This window comes from Lynx canadensis, chromosome B4 (assembly GCF_007474595.2).
Source record: "Lynx canadensis isolate LIC74 chromosome B4, mLynCan4.pri.v2, whole genome shotgun sequence".
NCBI lineage: Eukaryota > Metazoa > Chordata > Mammalia > Carnivora > Felidae > Lynx > Lynx canadensis.
Window position 1 is genome coordinate 53,437,551 of NC_044309.1, and position 17,373 is coordinate 53,454,923.

Below are 17,373 nucleotides of genomic sequence, written 5' to 3' on the forward strand. Positions count from 1 at the left end.
ATGTAATGATTTGGTAAATAAAATTCCTAATATTGTTACATTTGTAAACTAGATCCTAATTACAGAATATAAATTAATTTGGATTTACTAGTATTTTATTTAAAATTTTAGCATCTCTAAGTTTCAGCTGAAGTGTTTTTTTTTCCTTGTGCTATCTAAATGAGATTTTGCTGTCAATATAACTCTGACTTTTTTTTTTTTTTTTTTTTTTTTTTATTTATTTTTGGGACAGAGAGAGACAGAGCATGAACGGGGGAGGGGCAGAGAAAGAGGGAGACACAGAATCGGAAACAGGCTCCAGGCTCTGAGCCATCAGCCCAGAGCCTGACGCGGGGCTCGAACTCACGGACCGCGAGATCGTGACCTGGCTGAAGTCGGACGCTTAACCGACTGCGCCACCCAGGCGCCCCAACTCTGACTTTTTTAAATGAATGGAGATTTTTATCATCTGTTTTAATTACTTAATATTTTCTCTTTGAAGGGTATCCCTTACTAAAGTACTCCTTAGTATTTTTGTGTAAGGGATCTGTCCTTAGTATTTTTGCTTAGAGGATAGTTTCAGGGTATTTTTGTTAATGGTTCCCTTGGCTATTTTTCTTTTCTCGGCTGTATCAGTACAGGTAATTAATATTTGCCAGAAAGTTATCTATTTGGTCAAGACTTTGAAGTTATTTCTATATATTGTGCATAATTTCTATGTTTTATACTTATAAACATCTATGTTTAGAGCTCACTGATATTGTATTCTTGGGTCTTTGTCTTTTCTTTTTTTTAATCTTTATTTATTTTTGAGAGAGAGAGCATGAGCAGGGGAGGGGCAGAGAGACAGGGAGACACAGAATCTGAAGCAGGCTTCAGGCTCTGAGCTGTCAACACAGAGCCCAACATGGGGCTCGAATTCAAGAACTGCCATATCATGACCTGAGCTGAAGTGGGATGCTTAGCTTAACCACTGAGCCACCCAGGCACCCCAATGCGTCTTTGTCTTTTGATCTAGCTTAGTATTATCTGCTCTTTGTTTAGTTCTTTGGTTTTTAACTTTTTTCCTGTTTCACTCAATTTTCCTTGCCCATTTCTTAAAAGTTAAATTTATGTATCAAATAATCTAAAAATCAAATAATCTAAAAATCTAATACTAAAAAAAAAAAGAAAGAAAGAAACAGGCCCTTGCTTTACCCTTCTCCACTCATTTCTCACTCCCTAGAGGAATCCCCTCCAGTTTTAATTGTTCATGTCTTACTTTTGATATTTAATTCCATATTTCAAAATAAATTCTTGATTTTTCAGTTTTGAGAAATTATCTATGAATTCAAACTGTGAAGGATGAGGTTTAGGAAACACAGAATAAGTATTACATAAAGTCAAGGTAATATATTCATAGGCAGAATAAGCCTAAATTTCTAAATACATTAAATTTTACTCCTAATGTTATTCCTTTAATTAGTTTTATGAAAATATGCAAGATTTCTATTAACATACAAATGCATCATTAGGGTGATCCAGAAGTTATTTTGTTTTTTCAATCTCTTCACTTAATTTATTTTTTCAGGCAGGTATTGAGCCATGCAGAATCCTAAAAAAGTAAATACAGATATGAATAGGAGAAAATAGGTTCAGAGCATGTGAAACTGTCCAGGGCTTGGTAAGGACAGGAGGATGGAAAATTAAACGTAGGAAGGGAGGCCATCTTTTTTTAAGGCACTAAAGTAACTTTTGCCTGAATTAAATGTAAGCCTGAGGCACAAATCATGCTCCTTCCTTGTGTGTCAAACTAAAATGATACATAAATTGGTCCTCTTCTCTTTTTTGCCATATTTTAAACCTTACTTTGGATGCTGCGGACCTATAGGAATAACAGTGTGCTACAGGGACCTATAAGGGGCATCAATCTTTTCTACCCATTCTGTTAAGATAGATTAAAAGGCTTTAATGACTTAATTTTAATGAATCAATATTCAAATGGTTGAATTCCTCTTCCTTTCCTGCTTGCTTCTAGTTTAAGCTGGCAAGACCACAAAGTTTGCAAAATTCTGCCTCGTTATTTATTCCAAAGACAACATTTAAATTTATTCTTTGCCATAATGAGGCTTAAGCTGGAGGGATTGAGAAAGAATGTTGGCTACAGAGTCCTGATAGCTGGATTAGTTAATCAAATATACTGGTCAATTTTAATTGAAAAATTTTGCCAACTTCTGTGGTAAAATAAGGTAGCTTATATCAAACTATGTCTCCAGAATTGTGATCTGTGAAATAAAAACATTATTTAATAAACAGTGGATTTGAATTTTTGTTTTGTTTTGTTTTTTTACTGTCAGAAGCAACCTTGACAGGATCAGAGTCAAGGAATATTTTCATAATGGACACTTCATCCAAAGAAAATATCCAGTTATTCTGCAAAAGTTCAATGCAACCTGTCGGGCGACCTTCCTTAACAACAGAATATTCTTCCTCAAAGGAGAAACAACAGTGCTGTGGTGAACTGAAGGTAACAAGCAGTTCAACAGTAAACAACAAATAACCCTATGTAGTGAACTAAAGAGTAACAAAGAATTGGGGGGGGCGGGGAGGGGGTGTTGGGGGGAATTATTTGGTGGAGTCCATGTTTTTGACTCTCCATCCAGATGTTTGCTACACAATTTTATAATTCATGTTTCTATGTAATTACATATTTTCCATATGAGTTAGAAGAATTTTTTTTTTTCCTTTTTAAAAAGCGATCTTAGATGCAACTTATTGAAACCACACTTTATCAGGCAGTGAAAGCAGTAGTCTCTCTCTACCATGTAGGTTGTTACTGCATATTACTTTCGGGCCCCATTTCAATGCCCCTCCTAAACTGAAATGAGAGAGAAGAAACTAATGTTTATTCAATTTCTACCATGTACCAGATATTATGCTAAGTATAGTGATAGCATTTAATCTATGAAATGTCCATCTATTCCCATTTTGTAAATGAAAATTTTGAACTTTCCTTGCTGCACAGTAAAGGGTAGCATTGCTTTTTATTTATTTTTTTTATTTTTAAAAAATTTTTTTAACGTTTTATTTATTTTTGAGACAGGGAGAGACAGAGCATGAACAGGGGAGGGTCAGAGAGAGGGAGACACAGAATCTGAAACAGGCTCCAGGCTCTGAGCTGTCAGCACAGAGCCCAACGTGGGGCTTGAACTCACGGACCCAGAGATCATGACCTGTGCTGAAGTCAGCCGCTTAACCGACTGAGCCACCCAGGCGCGCCCCTAGCGTCGCTTTTTAAATGGTGCTCAGTGTGACTCCCAAGTTCCTGTTCTTTCTTTGTACCAAACATTCGCTTAGCAAATATATGTGTGTGTTTTCATACAAATGCTCATCTATTCTATGGATATTCCATCACAGACTCAGGTCTGGCAAAATACATAAGCCAGCTATTAAAAAAACATTCATTTGAGAATGAATTTAACTTGAATATGAACTCAAGCACAAGGATAGTAGTTGTACTTTTTTTGGTCTGCTATGTTCCTGCTATGACTGTGAAACAGTCATGAGTACTAGACTTGATAAGATGTTAAGTGTTTGATTATATCCTTGTTTTATTTTCTTACCTATGTATGGTTCCTTCCACTCTTTGCTTCACCATACAGTGGATCTTTTTTTCAAAGCCAGGACTCCTTCAAGTATCCTTGAGGGGAGGGGGTGGAAAGAAGGGAAAAAGCAGAATTCAATATACATTCTGAATAAAATATATTTCAGAATTTGTATTTTTAGGAATTTGCATGAGCTTGAGGCTGAAGAAAGCCTGTACCCATCCTTGAGAGAAATCTTCAGTGGTAACAAGCTTGTTAGATTGTTCTTGGTTTGCATTCTTGTTTGTCTGCTTGTTTAGGAAGTTTCCACATGTATGTCAAGCTGGAGTCAGACTAAGTGTGACTTGTCATATTTTCCAGGTATTTTTGGGTGCCTTGTCTTTCGTTTACTTTGCCAAAGCGTTGGCAGAAGGCTATCTGAAGAGCACCATCACTCAGATAGAGAGAAGGTTTGATATCCCCTCTTCACTGGTGGGAGTTATTGATGGTAGTTTTGAAATCGGTAGGTATTGCAGATACATGGCTTTACTTTTAAGTACAAGGTCTTCTAGGCGTTACTAAATGACATCCTCACTACATTCTGTTGTTGCTAGGATCAGACTCTCTCTGTAAATTCATGTTTAGACAGAATTTACTAGGACCTGTTACAGTGGAGGCCAGGTGTTCACTATTATATGACACACAATTCAGAGTTTCCAATCAGAGTTAGAGACTTTCCTAGAGGAGAGGGTGAGATGCTATTGGGATTTTGAGTTAAAGATATTCAGGAACTGTCTTTACAGAAGAGTTCTATATCCTGAAAGCCCTGTGATTCAAAATTTGGAAGAATTCACATGGGTTGTACAAATCTTTATTGTAATGATTTAAGAAGTGAAACCATAAAAGAAGTTTTCTGCCCAGTGACCTAGAAAAAAATCCTATTAACGAGAACAGTAGAGCAAAGCAGGCAAGAAAACTTCTACTCTCATGTGTCTTTGGGTAGCATTTGACTATAGACTTCCTCTTGGCACTTGAAAAGACCAAATGATTTTAGTCACTGTGTTGGAAGTACTTTAAAGAGTGTAATTCCACCTAGAGCTTCCTGAATTGATAAGGTACAAGGCTGTAATTCTTTGTTAAAATAAACAAAGAATTGGGGTCCTTACTACCTTGGGACTCAGATATATACTTTATGTAGTAAAAGCTCTAATGGCTCCAGTTTCAGCTCATGTGAACTTATAGAAATGAGAGGAAATATTTTTCAACTCTTCAACAATGACTTTTTTAGTTCATCCTGTATATTTCTGTTCTTACTCTGAATATCACAAAACTAATTAAAAGAATGAAAAGGTAACCTTTTACCTTCAGGGTTTTCTTCCCAAATCCTTCTTTCATCATCCTATCAAAAAAATGGAAATGCTTAGGTCAGTACTAATCAAATGTTAATGTACATCCGAATAACTGGGCAACCTGGTGAAAATGCTGATGCTGAGTCTGTAGAAATTGGAATAAGACTCTGCCTTTCTAACAGGCTCCCATATCACATGAAGCTGTTATTCAATGGGCCATACTTTCTGTAGCAAGTGTTTGAAACATCTGATCATGTCACTCCCTTGAGTAAATTCTGTAGATAGGCCTAGATAGTTGATGTAGTACTTGATGCCTGTCCTGTCTATAGCCCTAAACTGAATGAAGGGCCATGGAGAGTCAAGATAAGGATGACACACGTAATCACAGGAAGAAATGAGTATAAAGAGGCAACTAGTTCTAATTGAAAGAACAAATCACACAAAAAGAAGAAGGAATGAACAGATAGAACATTATATATCAAGTGGTACTTCTTGCTCACTCTAGATTATAGTATAAAAACATTTTAGAGCTGAAGAGACTTAGAATATGGTCCAAACTTTTTCTTAAGTCCCCAGGTCCTAATGCAACTTGAGAGAGCCTATATTTGATACAGAGTACTAACATTTCACAAGAAGTGACAAAGGACCCTGAGAATAAATTGATATTAATTCTTTCAGACTATTCTAAGGATAGAAGCTGTTTATTGAATTAGATACAGTAAAATGCTTTGAAATCCTCTCACTTCCATTGCAAACCTTTATTCCAAAACATCACTAGGTTTTCTCCAGTTGTTTGCAATCCACAGTTTTTCAGAAAAGTGGGTTTCCTGACCATAATCCTAATTTATTCCTCTTGCCTCTCTCCACATTCCTTCCTTCCAGGATTCTGGATGCACTATCACCTTTGTCTCTAGCTCCCATTTCTTCTTTTTTGCAGAACAATCTCATTTATCCTTTGACATCAGTTGGCATTATTATCTAATGTCCACACACCTGGCACTCAGTTTTTTCCCAAGTAAAGTATTTTTTCAAACCAAAGTCTTTCTCCAGCAACAGCAGAGTTGCCAAGAAAATAAAATGTTTTCTATATTATCACTTCCTAATATTTCCAGATACTCTTTCTTTCAAAAGTTTTCCCATATATTCTTATAAATATTTAAAAGTTTTGCTTTTCATATTTTAGTATTTAATCAACTTCATGTAGACATTATAAAAACTTTGTTTTTTAGAGTAGTTTTCGATTCACAGCAAAATTAAGTGGCAGGTACAGAGATTTCTCATATATACCCTACTCCTACCTATACAAAGCCTCCTCCATGAAAACATCCCCCACCAGAGTGGTATATTTGTTACAACTGATGGACCTACCATAACATTATCGTTCAGAGACCATAGTTCGTATTAAGGTTCACTCTTTGTGTTGTATATTCTAAGGGATTGAAAAAAAATATATATATATATATATAATGCTAGATATAGCATTATCTATCTATATCTATATCTATCTACATCTATGTGTATATATATATGTATATATACACATATATACATATATATATACACATATATATACGTATACGTACATATATATATGTGTATGTATGTGTGTGTGTGTGTGTGTGTGTGTATATATATATATATATATAATGCTAGATATCCATGCAAACTACTTTCCCTGCCCTAAAGATCCCTGTGCTCTACCTGTTCTTTCATCATGTTCCCCTACCCTCTGGCAACCACTGATCTTTTTACTGTCTCCATAGTTTTGCCTTTTCCAGATTGTCATATAGTTGGAGTCATATAGTATGTAGCCTTTTCAAATTGGCTTCTTTCACTTAGTAATATGCATTTGGGGTTCCACCAAGTATTTTCATAGCTGGATAGCTCATTTCTTTTTAGTGCTGGATAATAATCCATTTTCTGGATAGGCTTTAGTTTATTTATCCATTCATCCGCTGAAGGACATCTTGATTGTTTCAAAGCATTGGCAACTATGAATAACGCTGCTATAAACATCCCTGGGCAGGTTTTTGTGTGCACATGTTTTCACCTTCTTTGGGTAAATACCAAAGAGCATAATTGCTGGATCATATGGGGAAAAATATGTTTAGTATTTTAAGAAACTGTCAATTGTTTTCCAAAGCTTCTGTGCCATTTTGCATTCTCACCAGCAATGAACAAGAGCTCCTTTTGCTCCATGCCCTCACCAGCATTTTATACTTTGGATTTTGGTCATTCTAATAAGTGCATAGTGTTATATAATTGGCACCTCAATTTGCAGTTCTCTTATATGACGTTCAACATCTTTTCATGTGTTTATTTGCTATCTGTAAATCTTTTTTGGTAACCTGTCTGTTAAGTTATTTGGCCCATTTTTTAATCTCACTGTGCTTTATTATTGAGTTTTAAGTGTTCTTTGAATATTTTTGATAACAGTCCTTTATCTGATATGACTTTTGCAAGTGTCTTCTGTCAGTCTGTGGCTTGTCCTTTTATCCTCTTTTCATTATCTGTCACAGAGCAGAAACTTTTAATTTTGATGAAGGCCAGCTTATCCATTTTTTTTGTCACAGATTATGCTTTTGATGTTGTATCTAAAAAGTCATCACTAAACCTAAGGTCATCTAGCTTTTCTCCTAAGTTATATTCTAGAAGTTTTATAGTTTTGCATTTTACATTTAGGTCTGTCATATATTTAGACTTTATTTTTATGAAGAGTGTAAGATTTGTGTCTAAATTCATTTTATTGCATGTGGATGTCCAGTTGTTCCAGCACCATTTGTTGGAAGGATTATTCTTGCTCTCTCATACTACATTTGCTCCTTTGTTAAGGATCAGTTAACTACATTTATGTAGGTCTGTTTCTGGTCTGTGTATTCTGTTCCACCATCTATTTGTCTATCCGTTCACCACTGTTATACTGTCTTGTTTAATGTGGTCTATAGTATATATTGAAGTTTGGTAGTGTCGATCCTTTAACTTTGTTCTTTTTCAATATTGTGTTGGCTATTCTGGGTCTTTTGCCTCTCCAGGTTGTCAGTTTAGAAGTCAGTTTGTCAGTATCCACAAAACAATTTCCTGGGATTTTGACTGAGATTGAATCAATAGATCAAGTTGAGTAGAACTGGCATCTTGATAATACCAAGTCTTCCTATCCATGAACATGGAATGCCTCTCTGTTTTCTTAGTTCTTTGATTTCTTTCATCAGAGTTTTTCAGTTTTTCTCACATATATCTCATACATGTTTTAAGATTTATACCTAAGCATTTCATTTTGGGGATGATAAGGTAAATGGTTTTTCAAGTTCATTTGTTCATTGCTGGCATGTAGAAAAGCAGTTGACTTTTGTGTATTAACCTTGTAGCTTGCAATCCTGCTATAATCATTTGTTAGTTTCAGAAGTTCCTTTGTCAGTTCTTTTGGATTTTGTACATAGATGATCATATCTTCTGGGAATGAAAACACTTTTATTTTTTCCTTCCAAGTCTGTGTACCCTTGCTTCTTTTCCTTGTCCTGTTGTATTAAGTAGGACTCCAATACAGTAATGAAAAGTAATAGTGAGATGGGACATTCTTGCTTTGTACCTGATCTTAGTGGGAAGCTTTGAGTTTTTCATCATTAAGTATGATGTTAGCTATATATTTTTGTAGATATTCTTTGTCAAATTGAGGAAATTTGTGTCTCTTCCATGTTTATTGAATTTTTATCACGAATGGTTGTTGGATTTTGGTCAAGTGCTTTTCTGCATCTACTGATACGAGCATGTGATTTTTCTTCTTTAGCCTGTTGATGTGCTAGATTATATTAATACAATTTCTAATGTTTAACTAGCCTTATATACCTGCGAAAAATCCCACTTGGTCATGGTATATAATTCTGTATATTGTTGGATGTGATTTGCTAATATTTGCTAATATTTTGTTGAGGAATTTTCTACCTGTGTTCATGAGAAATATTAGTATTAGGGCAATGTTGGCCTCATGGAAATGACTTAGGAAATTTCCCCTCTGCTTATATCTTTTGAAAGAGATTATAGAAAATTGGTATACTTTCTTCATTACGTGCTGGGTAAAATCCACTAGTGAATCTTTTGGAGTCTGTGCTTTCTGTTTTAGAGGGTCATTAATTATTGGTTCAATTTCTTTAATAGATACGGGCCTGTTTATATTATCTATTTCTTCTTAGGGAAATTTGGCAGATTGTGTCCTTCAAGAAATAGGTCTATTTTATTTAGGTTATCAAATTTGTAGGCATAGAAATGTTCATAATACTCCTTTGCTATCTTTAAAAAAATTTTTTTTAAGTTCATTATTTTTTGAAAGAGACAGAGTGTGAACAGTAGAGGGACAGAGAGAGAGGGAGACACAGAATGCAAAGCAGGTTTCAGGCTCCGAACTGTCACCACAGACCCCTTTGTGGGCCTCAAACTCACAAACCTGAGATCATGATCTGAGCTGAAGTCAAAAGCTAACCCACTGAGCCACCCAGGCGCCCCTCCTTTATTATTTAATGTCCATGAAGTTTGTAGTAGTGTCTCCCTTTTCATTTCTGGTATTAGTAATTAGAATCTTCTCTGTTTTCTTCTTGGTGAGCATGACTATAGGTTTATATTTTTATTTAAAAAATACATTTTATTAAAAAATTTTTAATGTTTATTATTTTTTTGAGAGAGAGAGAGAGAGAGAGAGCATGAGTGAGCACAAGTAGGGAGGGGCAGAGAGAGAGAGGGAGACACAAAATCCCAAGCAGGCTCTGAGCTGTCAGCACAGAGCCCAACATGGGGTTCTAACTCACAAACTGCAAGATCATGGCCCAAACTGAAGTTGGACACCCAAACAACTGAGCCACCCAGGAGCCCCATGAGGTTTATTGATTTCATTGATCTTTTCAAAGAATCATCTTTTGGTTTTGTTGATTTTCTCTTCTGAGTTTCTGTGCTCAATTTCATTTATTTCTGCTGTAATTTTTATTATGTCTTCTGCCTCATTTGGATTTAATTGGCTCTTCTTTTTCTAATTTTCTAGGTGGAAACTTAGATTACTGGTTTTAAATTTTTCTTCTTTTCTAATATATGCATTCATTGCTCTAAAGTTCCCTCTAATCATTGTTTTTACAACAATAGTCTTCTGTTACATTTTCTATTTAGCAATTCCTGGAATATTAGAACAATGTTAATATCTAATATAATATTTATGCAGAAACCTTGTTGAATTTATGTTAATTTTTTTAAAAAAAATTTATAGGTGACACACAATAGTACCTTAGTTTCAGGTGTACAACTTAGTGATTTGGCATGTTTATACTTTATGTTGTGTTCACCACAAGTGTGGCTACCATCTCTTCCATTATATCACTACTGCAGTATTATTGACTGTATTCCTTGTGCTGTGCCTTTTATTCCCATGACTTATTCATTGCATAACAAGAAGACTGTGTCTCCCTCTTCCCTTCATCCATGTTGCCCAACCATCCTTCCCCTCTGGCAACCATCAGTTTGTATTTAAAGGTCTGATTCTGCTTTTTGTTCATTTTTTTAAGATTTCACTTATGAGTAGAATCATATGGTATTTTTCTTTCTCAGTCTGACTTATTTCACTTACCATTATACCTACTAGGTCCATCCATATTGTCCTAAATGGCACAGTCTTGTCCTTTATATGGCTGCATAATATTCCTGTGTGTGTGTGTGTGTGTGTGTGTGTGTGTGTGTGCACCTCCTTTATCCATTCATTTATGAATGGACATCTGGGTTGCTTCCATATCTTGGAGATTGTAAATACTGCTACAATAAACATAAGGGTGCATACATCTTTTTTAATCAGGGTTTTCATTTTCTTTGGATAAATACACAACAGTAAAATTATTTGTTCTTGTGGTATTTTTGTTTTTAATTTTTTGAGGAACCTCCATACTATTTTCTACCATGGCTGTACCAATTTTCCTTCCCACCAACAGTGCATGAGGTTTTCTTTTTCTCCACATCCTTGCCAACACTTATTTTTTGTCATTTTGATAGTTGCCATTCTAACTGGTGTAAGGGGATATCTCATTGTGGTTTTAATTTACATTTCCCTGATGATTACTGATGTTGAGTATCTTTTCATGTGTCTGTTGGCCATCTGTGTGTCTTCTTTGGAAAAATGTCTATTCAGCTCCTCTGCCCATATTTTAATCAGATTTTTTTTGGTGTTGAGTTATATAAATTCTTTATGTATTTTGGATATTAACCCTTGTCAGATATATCATTTGCAAATATTTTCTCCCCTTCAGCAGGTTATCTTTTGTTTTGTTGATGGTTCCCTTTCCTGTGTAAATACTTTTTATTTTTATATAGTTCCAATAGTTTATTTTAGTTTTTGTTTCCTTTACATGAGGAGACAGATCTAGAAAAATCTTGCTACAACCAATGTCAGAGAAATTACTACCTGTGTTCTCTTCTAGGACTTTTATTGTTTCAGATCTCAAATTTAGGTCTTTAATCCATTTTGAGTTTATTTGGATGTATGGTATTAAAAAGTGGTTCAGTTCCATTCTTTTACATATGGCTGTCCAGTTTTTCCAATACCATTTATAGAAGAGACTGTCTTCCCCATTATATATTTCTGCTACCTTTGTTGTGAATTAATTGACCATTTAATTGTGTTTATTTCTGGGATGTCTATTCTGTTCTTTTGATCTCTGTGTCTATTTTTTGTGCCAATACCATGCTATTTTGATTGCTACAGTTTTGTAGTTATCTTGAAATCTACTTTGTGATACATCCAGTTTTGTACTTCTTTCTCAAGATCACTAGTCTTCTGTGGCTCCATACAAATTTTAGTATTATTTTCTCTTGTTTTGTGAAAAACGGTGTTGGTATTTTGACAAGGATTGCATTGAGTCTGTAGATTGCTTTGGGTAATATGAATATTTTAATGATATTAATTATTCCCATCTATGAGCATGGAATATCTTTCCATTTGTTTTTGTCATCTTCAATTTGTTTTTTTTAAAGCAGTTTTAAATGTTTGTTTATTTTGAGAGAGAGCGTGCCCACGAGTGGGGGAGAGACAGAGAGAGAGGGAGACACACAATCCCAAGCAGGCTCTGCAATTGTCAGCACAGAGCCCGGCTTGGGGCTTGAACTCATGAACCATCAGATCATGACCTGAGCCAAAACTAAGGTCAGATACTTAATCTATTGAGCCACCCAGATATCCTTGTCATCTTCAGTTTCTTTCGTCAGTGTTTTATGGTTTTTGAAGTATACTTCTTTCGCTTCTTTGGTTAAGTTTATTCTTACATATTTTATTCTTTTTAGTCCAGTTGTAAATAGTGTTCTTTTAAAAATTTCTCTTTTCTTGGGGTGCCTGGGTGGCGCAGTCGGTTAAGCGTCCGACTTCAGCCAGGTCACGATCTCGCGGTCCGTGAGTTCGAGCCCCGCATCAGGCTCTGGGCTGATGGCTCAGAGCCTGGAGCCTGCTTCCCATTCTGTGTCTCCCTCTCTCTCTGCCCCTCCCCCGTTCATGCTCTGTCTCTCTCTGTCCCAAAAAAAAATAAACGTTGAAAAAAAAAATTTCTCTTTTCTTCTCTTTTGTCATTATTGTATAGAAATGCTACCAATTTCTGGTTATTTATTTTGTTTCCTGTTACTTTACTGCATTTATTTATTATTTCTAGTAGTTTTATGCAGTCTTTAGGATTTTCTTTTTTTTTTTTCCTTTTTTTAAGTTTATTTATTTATTTTGAAAGAGAGCAACCAGTGAAAGGGTAGAGAGAGAGAGGGAGAGAGAGAATCCCAAGCAGGTTCTATGCTTAGCAGCACCAACTCACCAACTATGAGATCATAACCTGAGCTGAAACCAAGAGTCAGACACTTAACCAACTAAACCACCCAGGTGCCCCAGGATTCTTTATAGTATAAATGTGTGTCATTTTAATTGTCTATAGATGTCTATAGTAGAGTTTTCTGAATGGACAATCATATTGTCTGAGACAGAAGTCAGTTTTATATTATTCTTTCCAATTCTTAGATCTGTTGTTTGTTTTTGCCTTATTTCCTTGGCTTCAGTACTATCTTAAATAGAAGCAGTGACAATGGGCATTCTTTCCTCATATGTGACCTTAATGAAAATGCTTTTACAAATTTACCATTAAGTAATATGTGTGCAGTGTAATATGGTAGATACACTTTATTTAAAAAAAAATGTTTAATCAATTAGCATGAGTGAAGGAGGGACAAAGAGAGAGAGAGAATTCCAAGCAGACTCCACACTGTCAGTGCAGAGCCCTACGTGGGGCTTGATCTCGCAAACCATGACATCATGACCTGAGCTAAAATCAAAAGGTGAACACTTAAGCGACTTAGCTACCCAGGTGTGCCTGGTAGATATACTTTCAAAGTTAATATGCTCAAATATTTTTCTTATCATAAATGAGTGGTTAATTATATTGGATGCATTTACTACATCTGTTAGGATAACCATGGAATTTTTCTCCTTCTTTAATTTAATACAATGATTGAATTAATATATATATTTTTATCTTATTTGGTGGTACCCTTGCACTTCTGGAACAAATTGCATTTGGTTTTTTCTTTCATTGTCCTTGTCTAGTTTTGGTTTCAAGGGTATATAAGTCTTATGAGTTGGATGGCTTTCTTTTCTGTTATCTAAGTACTGTGTGTGTGTGTGTGTGTGTGTGTGTGTGTGTGTGTGTGTGTGTGTTGAGAGAAAGGAAGAAAGAGAAGGTGGGGAGAATCTGTTCCTTAAAAGCTTGGTAAAACCATTTTAAAACACTCTAGATCTGTTGTCTTTTTCAGGAGCTAGTGATAGTAAATGTGAAAGAATTTTGATATCCAATTTAGTTTTTTAGAGATTACTTATTGCCATTTATTTTCTATGTGTATCTTCTGAGAACTCAGAGTGATACAAAGTAAAGAAAGCAAAAACACTATAGATATCATAGATGTTAAAATGGTATTATGTACTCTTTGGCATACTCACTAATGTAACACAAAAACAGTCTGTAAACATGAGTTCTTTATTGTGAAGTGTTGGTAGTGTGGGAGTTGGGGAGAATAGGTAATGTTGGTTGCAGGGATACATTACCTATAACTGAAGGTCAGCTTTTACTTTACTTTGGCTTATTCACTGTGACACATTAACAAAAGTATGGACATAATTATCAATGTAATATGATACAAAGTTTCTTCTACTAAATGCTTAAATACCGAATGAGAAATCTCATACTCAATATTTTTCCCCTGTGAAAATTAAAACAAGTTTAATTCTTTCTGAAGCCATAAAACCTAGAGCCACTGTGCAAGCTAATTTTCTCACTGTCATTATTGTCCTCAAGTCTATAAAAATTGCTACTCTTTTTGCACTTGACTAAAGCTGGCAATGTGAACAAACAGTAGTAAATTAGATGATTGCTTACAGATGTAAGCAAACACAGTCTTGCTCGAAAATTGGAAACATCGAAGAAAGCTTCAAAGCCGCACTATCCATCAGCCATCACAATCAATTGCTGGGGAATTGCTAAGTTCTTACTCTATCTAGCACTGAAGATTTTAAAGACTATTCCAAATGCAAAGAACTGAAACTTTAAGCCTTTTGAAATCTAAGATTCTAAACAATGTTTATCAAACCATATTTCAGGAACCATCTCCATCAGCACATATGAGCTAGTTTTAAAAATGCAGATTTCTTGACCTACCCCTAGATCCATAGAATCAGAATCTGTTGGGAGCTTCCAAGATACTGCATTTTTAAGGTTTCTGTTACTGTCACCACCACCTTTCAGCGTTTTTGTGTACAGCAAAATATGAGGACGTTTTCCCTAAAGCATATTTAATCACTCATCACCATCATCAACTAAAAGTAATTTATCATATGCTTCTCTAGAGACATTTTCAAAAAGCATGACTTCTACTTGCAGAAAAATTCTTTTTTGTACTAATATGAATTTCATAATTTGATTTCATAAAGTGAGGTACAGTTGTGTTTATCATACTTTTTTTAGAAGGAATATCTGCTGAAGCAAGAATTTGTAATGTATGTTTTAAGAGCAAATGGGAAACTGACAAGTTTTAATAAAAAATATTAATGAATGAAAAAACAGTAATAAGGTTCACTTCAAAATCATTGAGGAAAACTTAAGAGAACACCTAAAGGAACTCTTCTACAATTTGATTTACTGTTAAAACACTTTTAAAAGGACAAATAATCAGGGTAGATGACAATGAGGTAGTTGTGTTGATAATTAAAGTATTTTGATAAATGGATGAAATAATTGAAGTAATGAGCATGGAGACAATTTCAACAGTCATCTCAGATTAAAGAGAAGAGAGAAAGGATGGGAAGGATGGTGGGGAGACAGTTTAGTTAAAACAAAGAATTGCCAGAACCGCTATAGACATTCGTGCATTTAATATGCTGATGACTTTTTCTAATTTATCTAACTGATGCACATTTTCTTCTTTATCTGAAGGGAATCTCTTAGTTATAACATTTGTTAGCTACTTTGGAGCCAAACTTCACAGGCCAAAAATAATCGGAACAGGGTGCCTAATCATGGGAGTTGGAACACTGCTCATTGCAATGCCTCAGTTCTTCATGCAGCAGTAAGTCTAAAGCAATTATCTTTTTCTTGATTTAACCAACTGTATTGCTCCCTTTTTATAATTACAATTAATTGTTTAAATTTAAGAAAATCACACATGGCTTAAAGCATGATGATTTATACCTTATTTTTGTTATATCCTCTGGGAAAAAATTCAGAATACTTACAAGTTTGCTTAAAATTTAATAATCTGTAAAAAATTGATATACAGCTATGTATCGATGTCAGCAAAAACTAAAGGGAAATTTCACTCTATGTCTTCATTCAAATAATTTATCTGGGGAGACAAAATAAGTAAAAAATTAATGTATTGTGGTAGATGTCAAATGGGTAATGAATGAATGCTTCTGACAATATGCTGGGTCACTTGACTGGCAGATCATTGACTAAGGTATTTTATCAATTCAAATAGCTATTCAGTGTCCAAATACTATCTCGTAGAACTTTTTCAGTAGGTATAGGTTGTTGGTATCCTTTAACCCCGAAGTCTGCTTTTGCTACTTTTGCTACTAAGTTTGTTAGTACTTGCATACAACTTTAGTAGTTCCAAAGATTTTCCACCATCTTTATATCATTTCACCTTTACCTGTGAAGTAGAAGAGCATAGTTTGTCTTTTTATTTTAGGACTAATGATCATGACTTAGTCAACTTTTTCAAGGTTAGGTGTCCTATAATTATAGAACTGGAATCCTAAAACAAGTATTCTGACTTCATGCATATCTATGTTGCCTTCCTTATCCATGGTTACCTATTGCCAACTGAGAGAAGTGACTACCTAGAGGTTTTGAAGCAAGATAATAGTTTTTTAAAATTATATATCAAATAATACTTTGATACTGTTCACTCTAGATCATTGTATCATGACATTTTAGAGCTATAGAGACTTAGGTATGATATAGTACAAACGTTTTCTTGGATTCCCAAGTTACTATATAAATATAGTCAGATTTTTACCTCTGTGGTCAATCTATAAAGATAGTGCACAGAATCCTCTGAGTGGGATCTCTTGTACTTATTTGGATAGTTTCCCTGGCCCCTTCATTTTTACTTGGAGAGAGATCGGTGTTTTCAGAACTTCTGCCTACTCTTTGAACACCTATCCAGCCTCCTTTTCATGAGGCAGAAGTTTTCCTTGGATCACTGAGGTTCTACAAAGGTGCCATTTGGAGTCAATGGAAAAACAGCAAGCAAAGGAAAAGGCTAAGGAAATGGATCTTCACTCTGCCTAATCCCTGCTTGATCAATAGCTGTGACACTACTATCTGTTCTAGTCACTGAACCCCCATGCAACAGTTTGCCAGGTGGGGGGTGGGAGAATTCCGTTACTTAAAAACATAAAATTAGAAAGTAGTTGCAGAGGATAAATAAATCTATGACTCTTGACATAACTCATTGTGCAGTGGGTCTTTTCTGTATGACCTTGGACATGTTACTTAAGCTTTCCAGGCCTCAGTTTATGCATATTAAAAATAGGTATTATAAGTATTAAAAATAATACCTAGCTTATAATATTGCAAATATTAAATGAGATGACACAGGTAAAATGCTTACTAAGTTTCCTCATGTATCTAGTAACTGTGTCATTATTGTTATGTATTGTTATGAGACCTTCTTAGATCATTAAGCCACCTGGTTTTAACCAGAGACAAGTAATGGGTTGTCTTCAGATTAATAATTTTGTCACCTCAAGTTAGTGACAAATATAAAACATTCTATTTCCCCTTAATCAAAAGCCAAAACCTCAAGATCACAAAAGTGGTAAATAGCAACAAAGCATTTCCACAGGGATCTTAGTAATTTGAGTAGAATCTTTTAGGAGTCAAGCAAAAGAGCGAGTTCACACATGAATGCCTAGGTGCTTACATAATTGCAAA

General features: G+C 34.9%; 1 protein-coding gene across 1 annotated transcript in view; it reads left to right on the forward strand.

The window, feature by feature from the left end:
- SLCO1C1 (solute carrier organic anion transporter family member 1C1) overlaps positions 1 to 17,373 on the forward strand; it is a 63,009-nt gene that overhangs the window by 2,934 nt on the left and 42,702 nt on the right. Inside the window, exons 3-5 of the mRNA XM_032593917.1 lie at positions 2,316 to 2,485; positions 3,924 to 4,065; positions 15,367 to 15,499. Of these exons, the coding sequence (XP_032449808.1) occupies positions 2,357 to 2,485; positions 3,924 to 4,065; positions 15,367 to 15,499 (404 nt within the window). The 5' untranslated portion in view covers positions 2,316 to 2,356. The remainder of the gene's footprint in view (positions 1 to 2,315; positions 2,486 to 3,923; positions 4,066 to 15,366; positions 15,500 to 17,373) is intronic.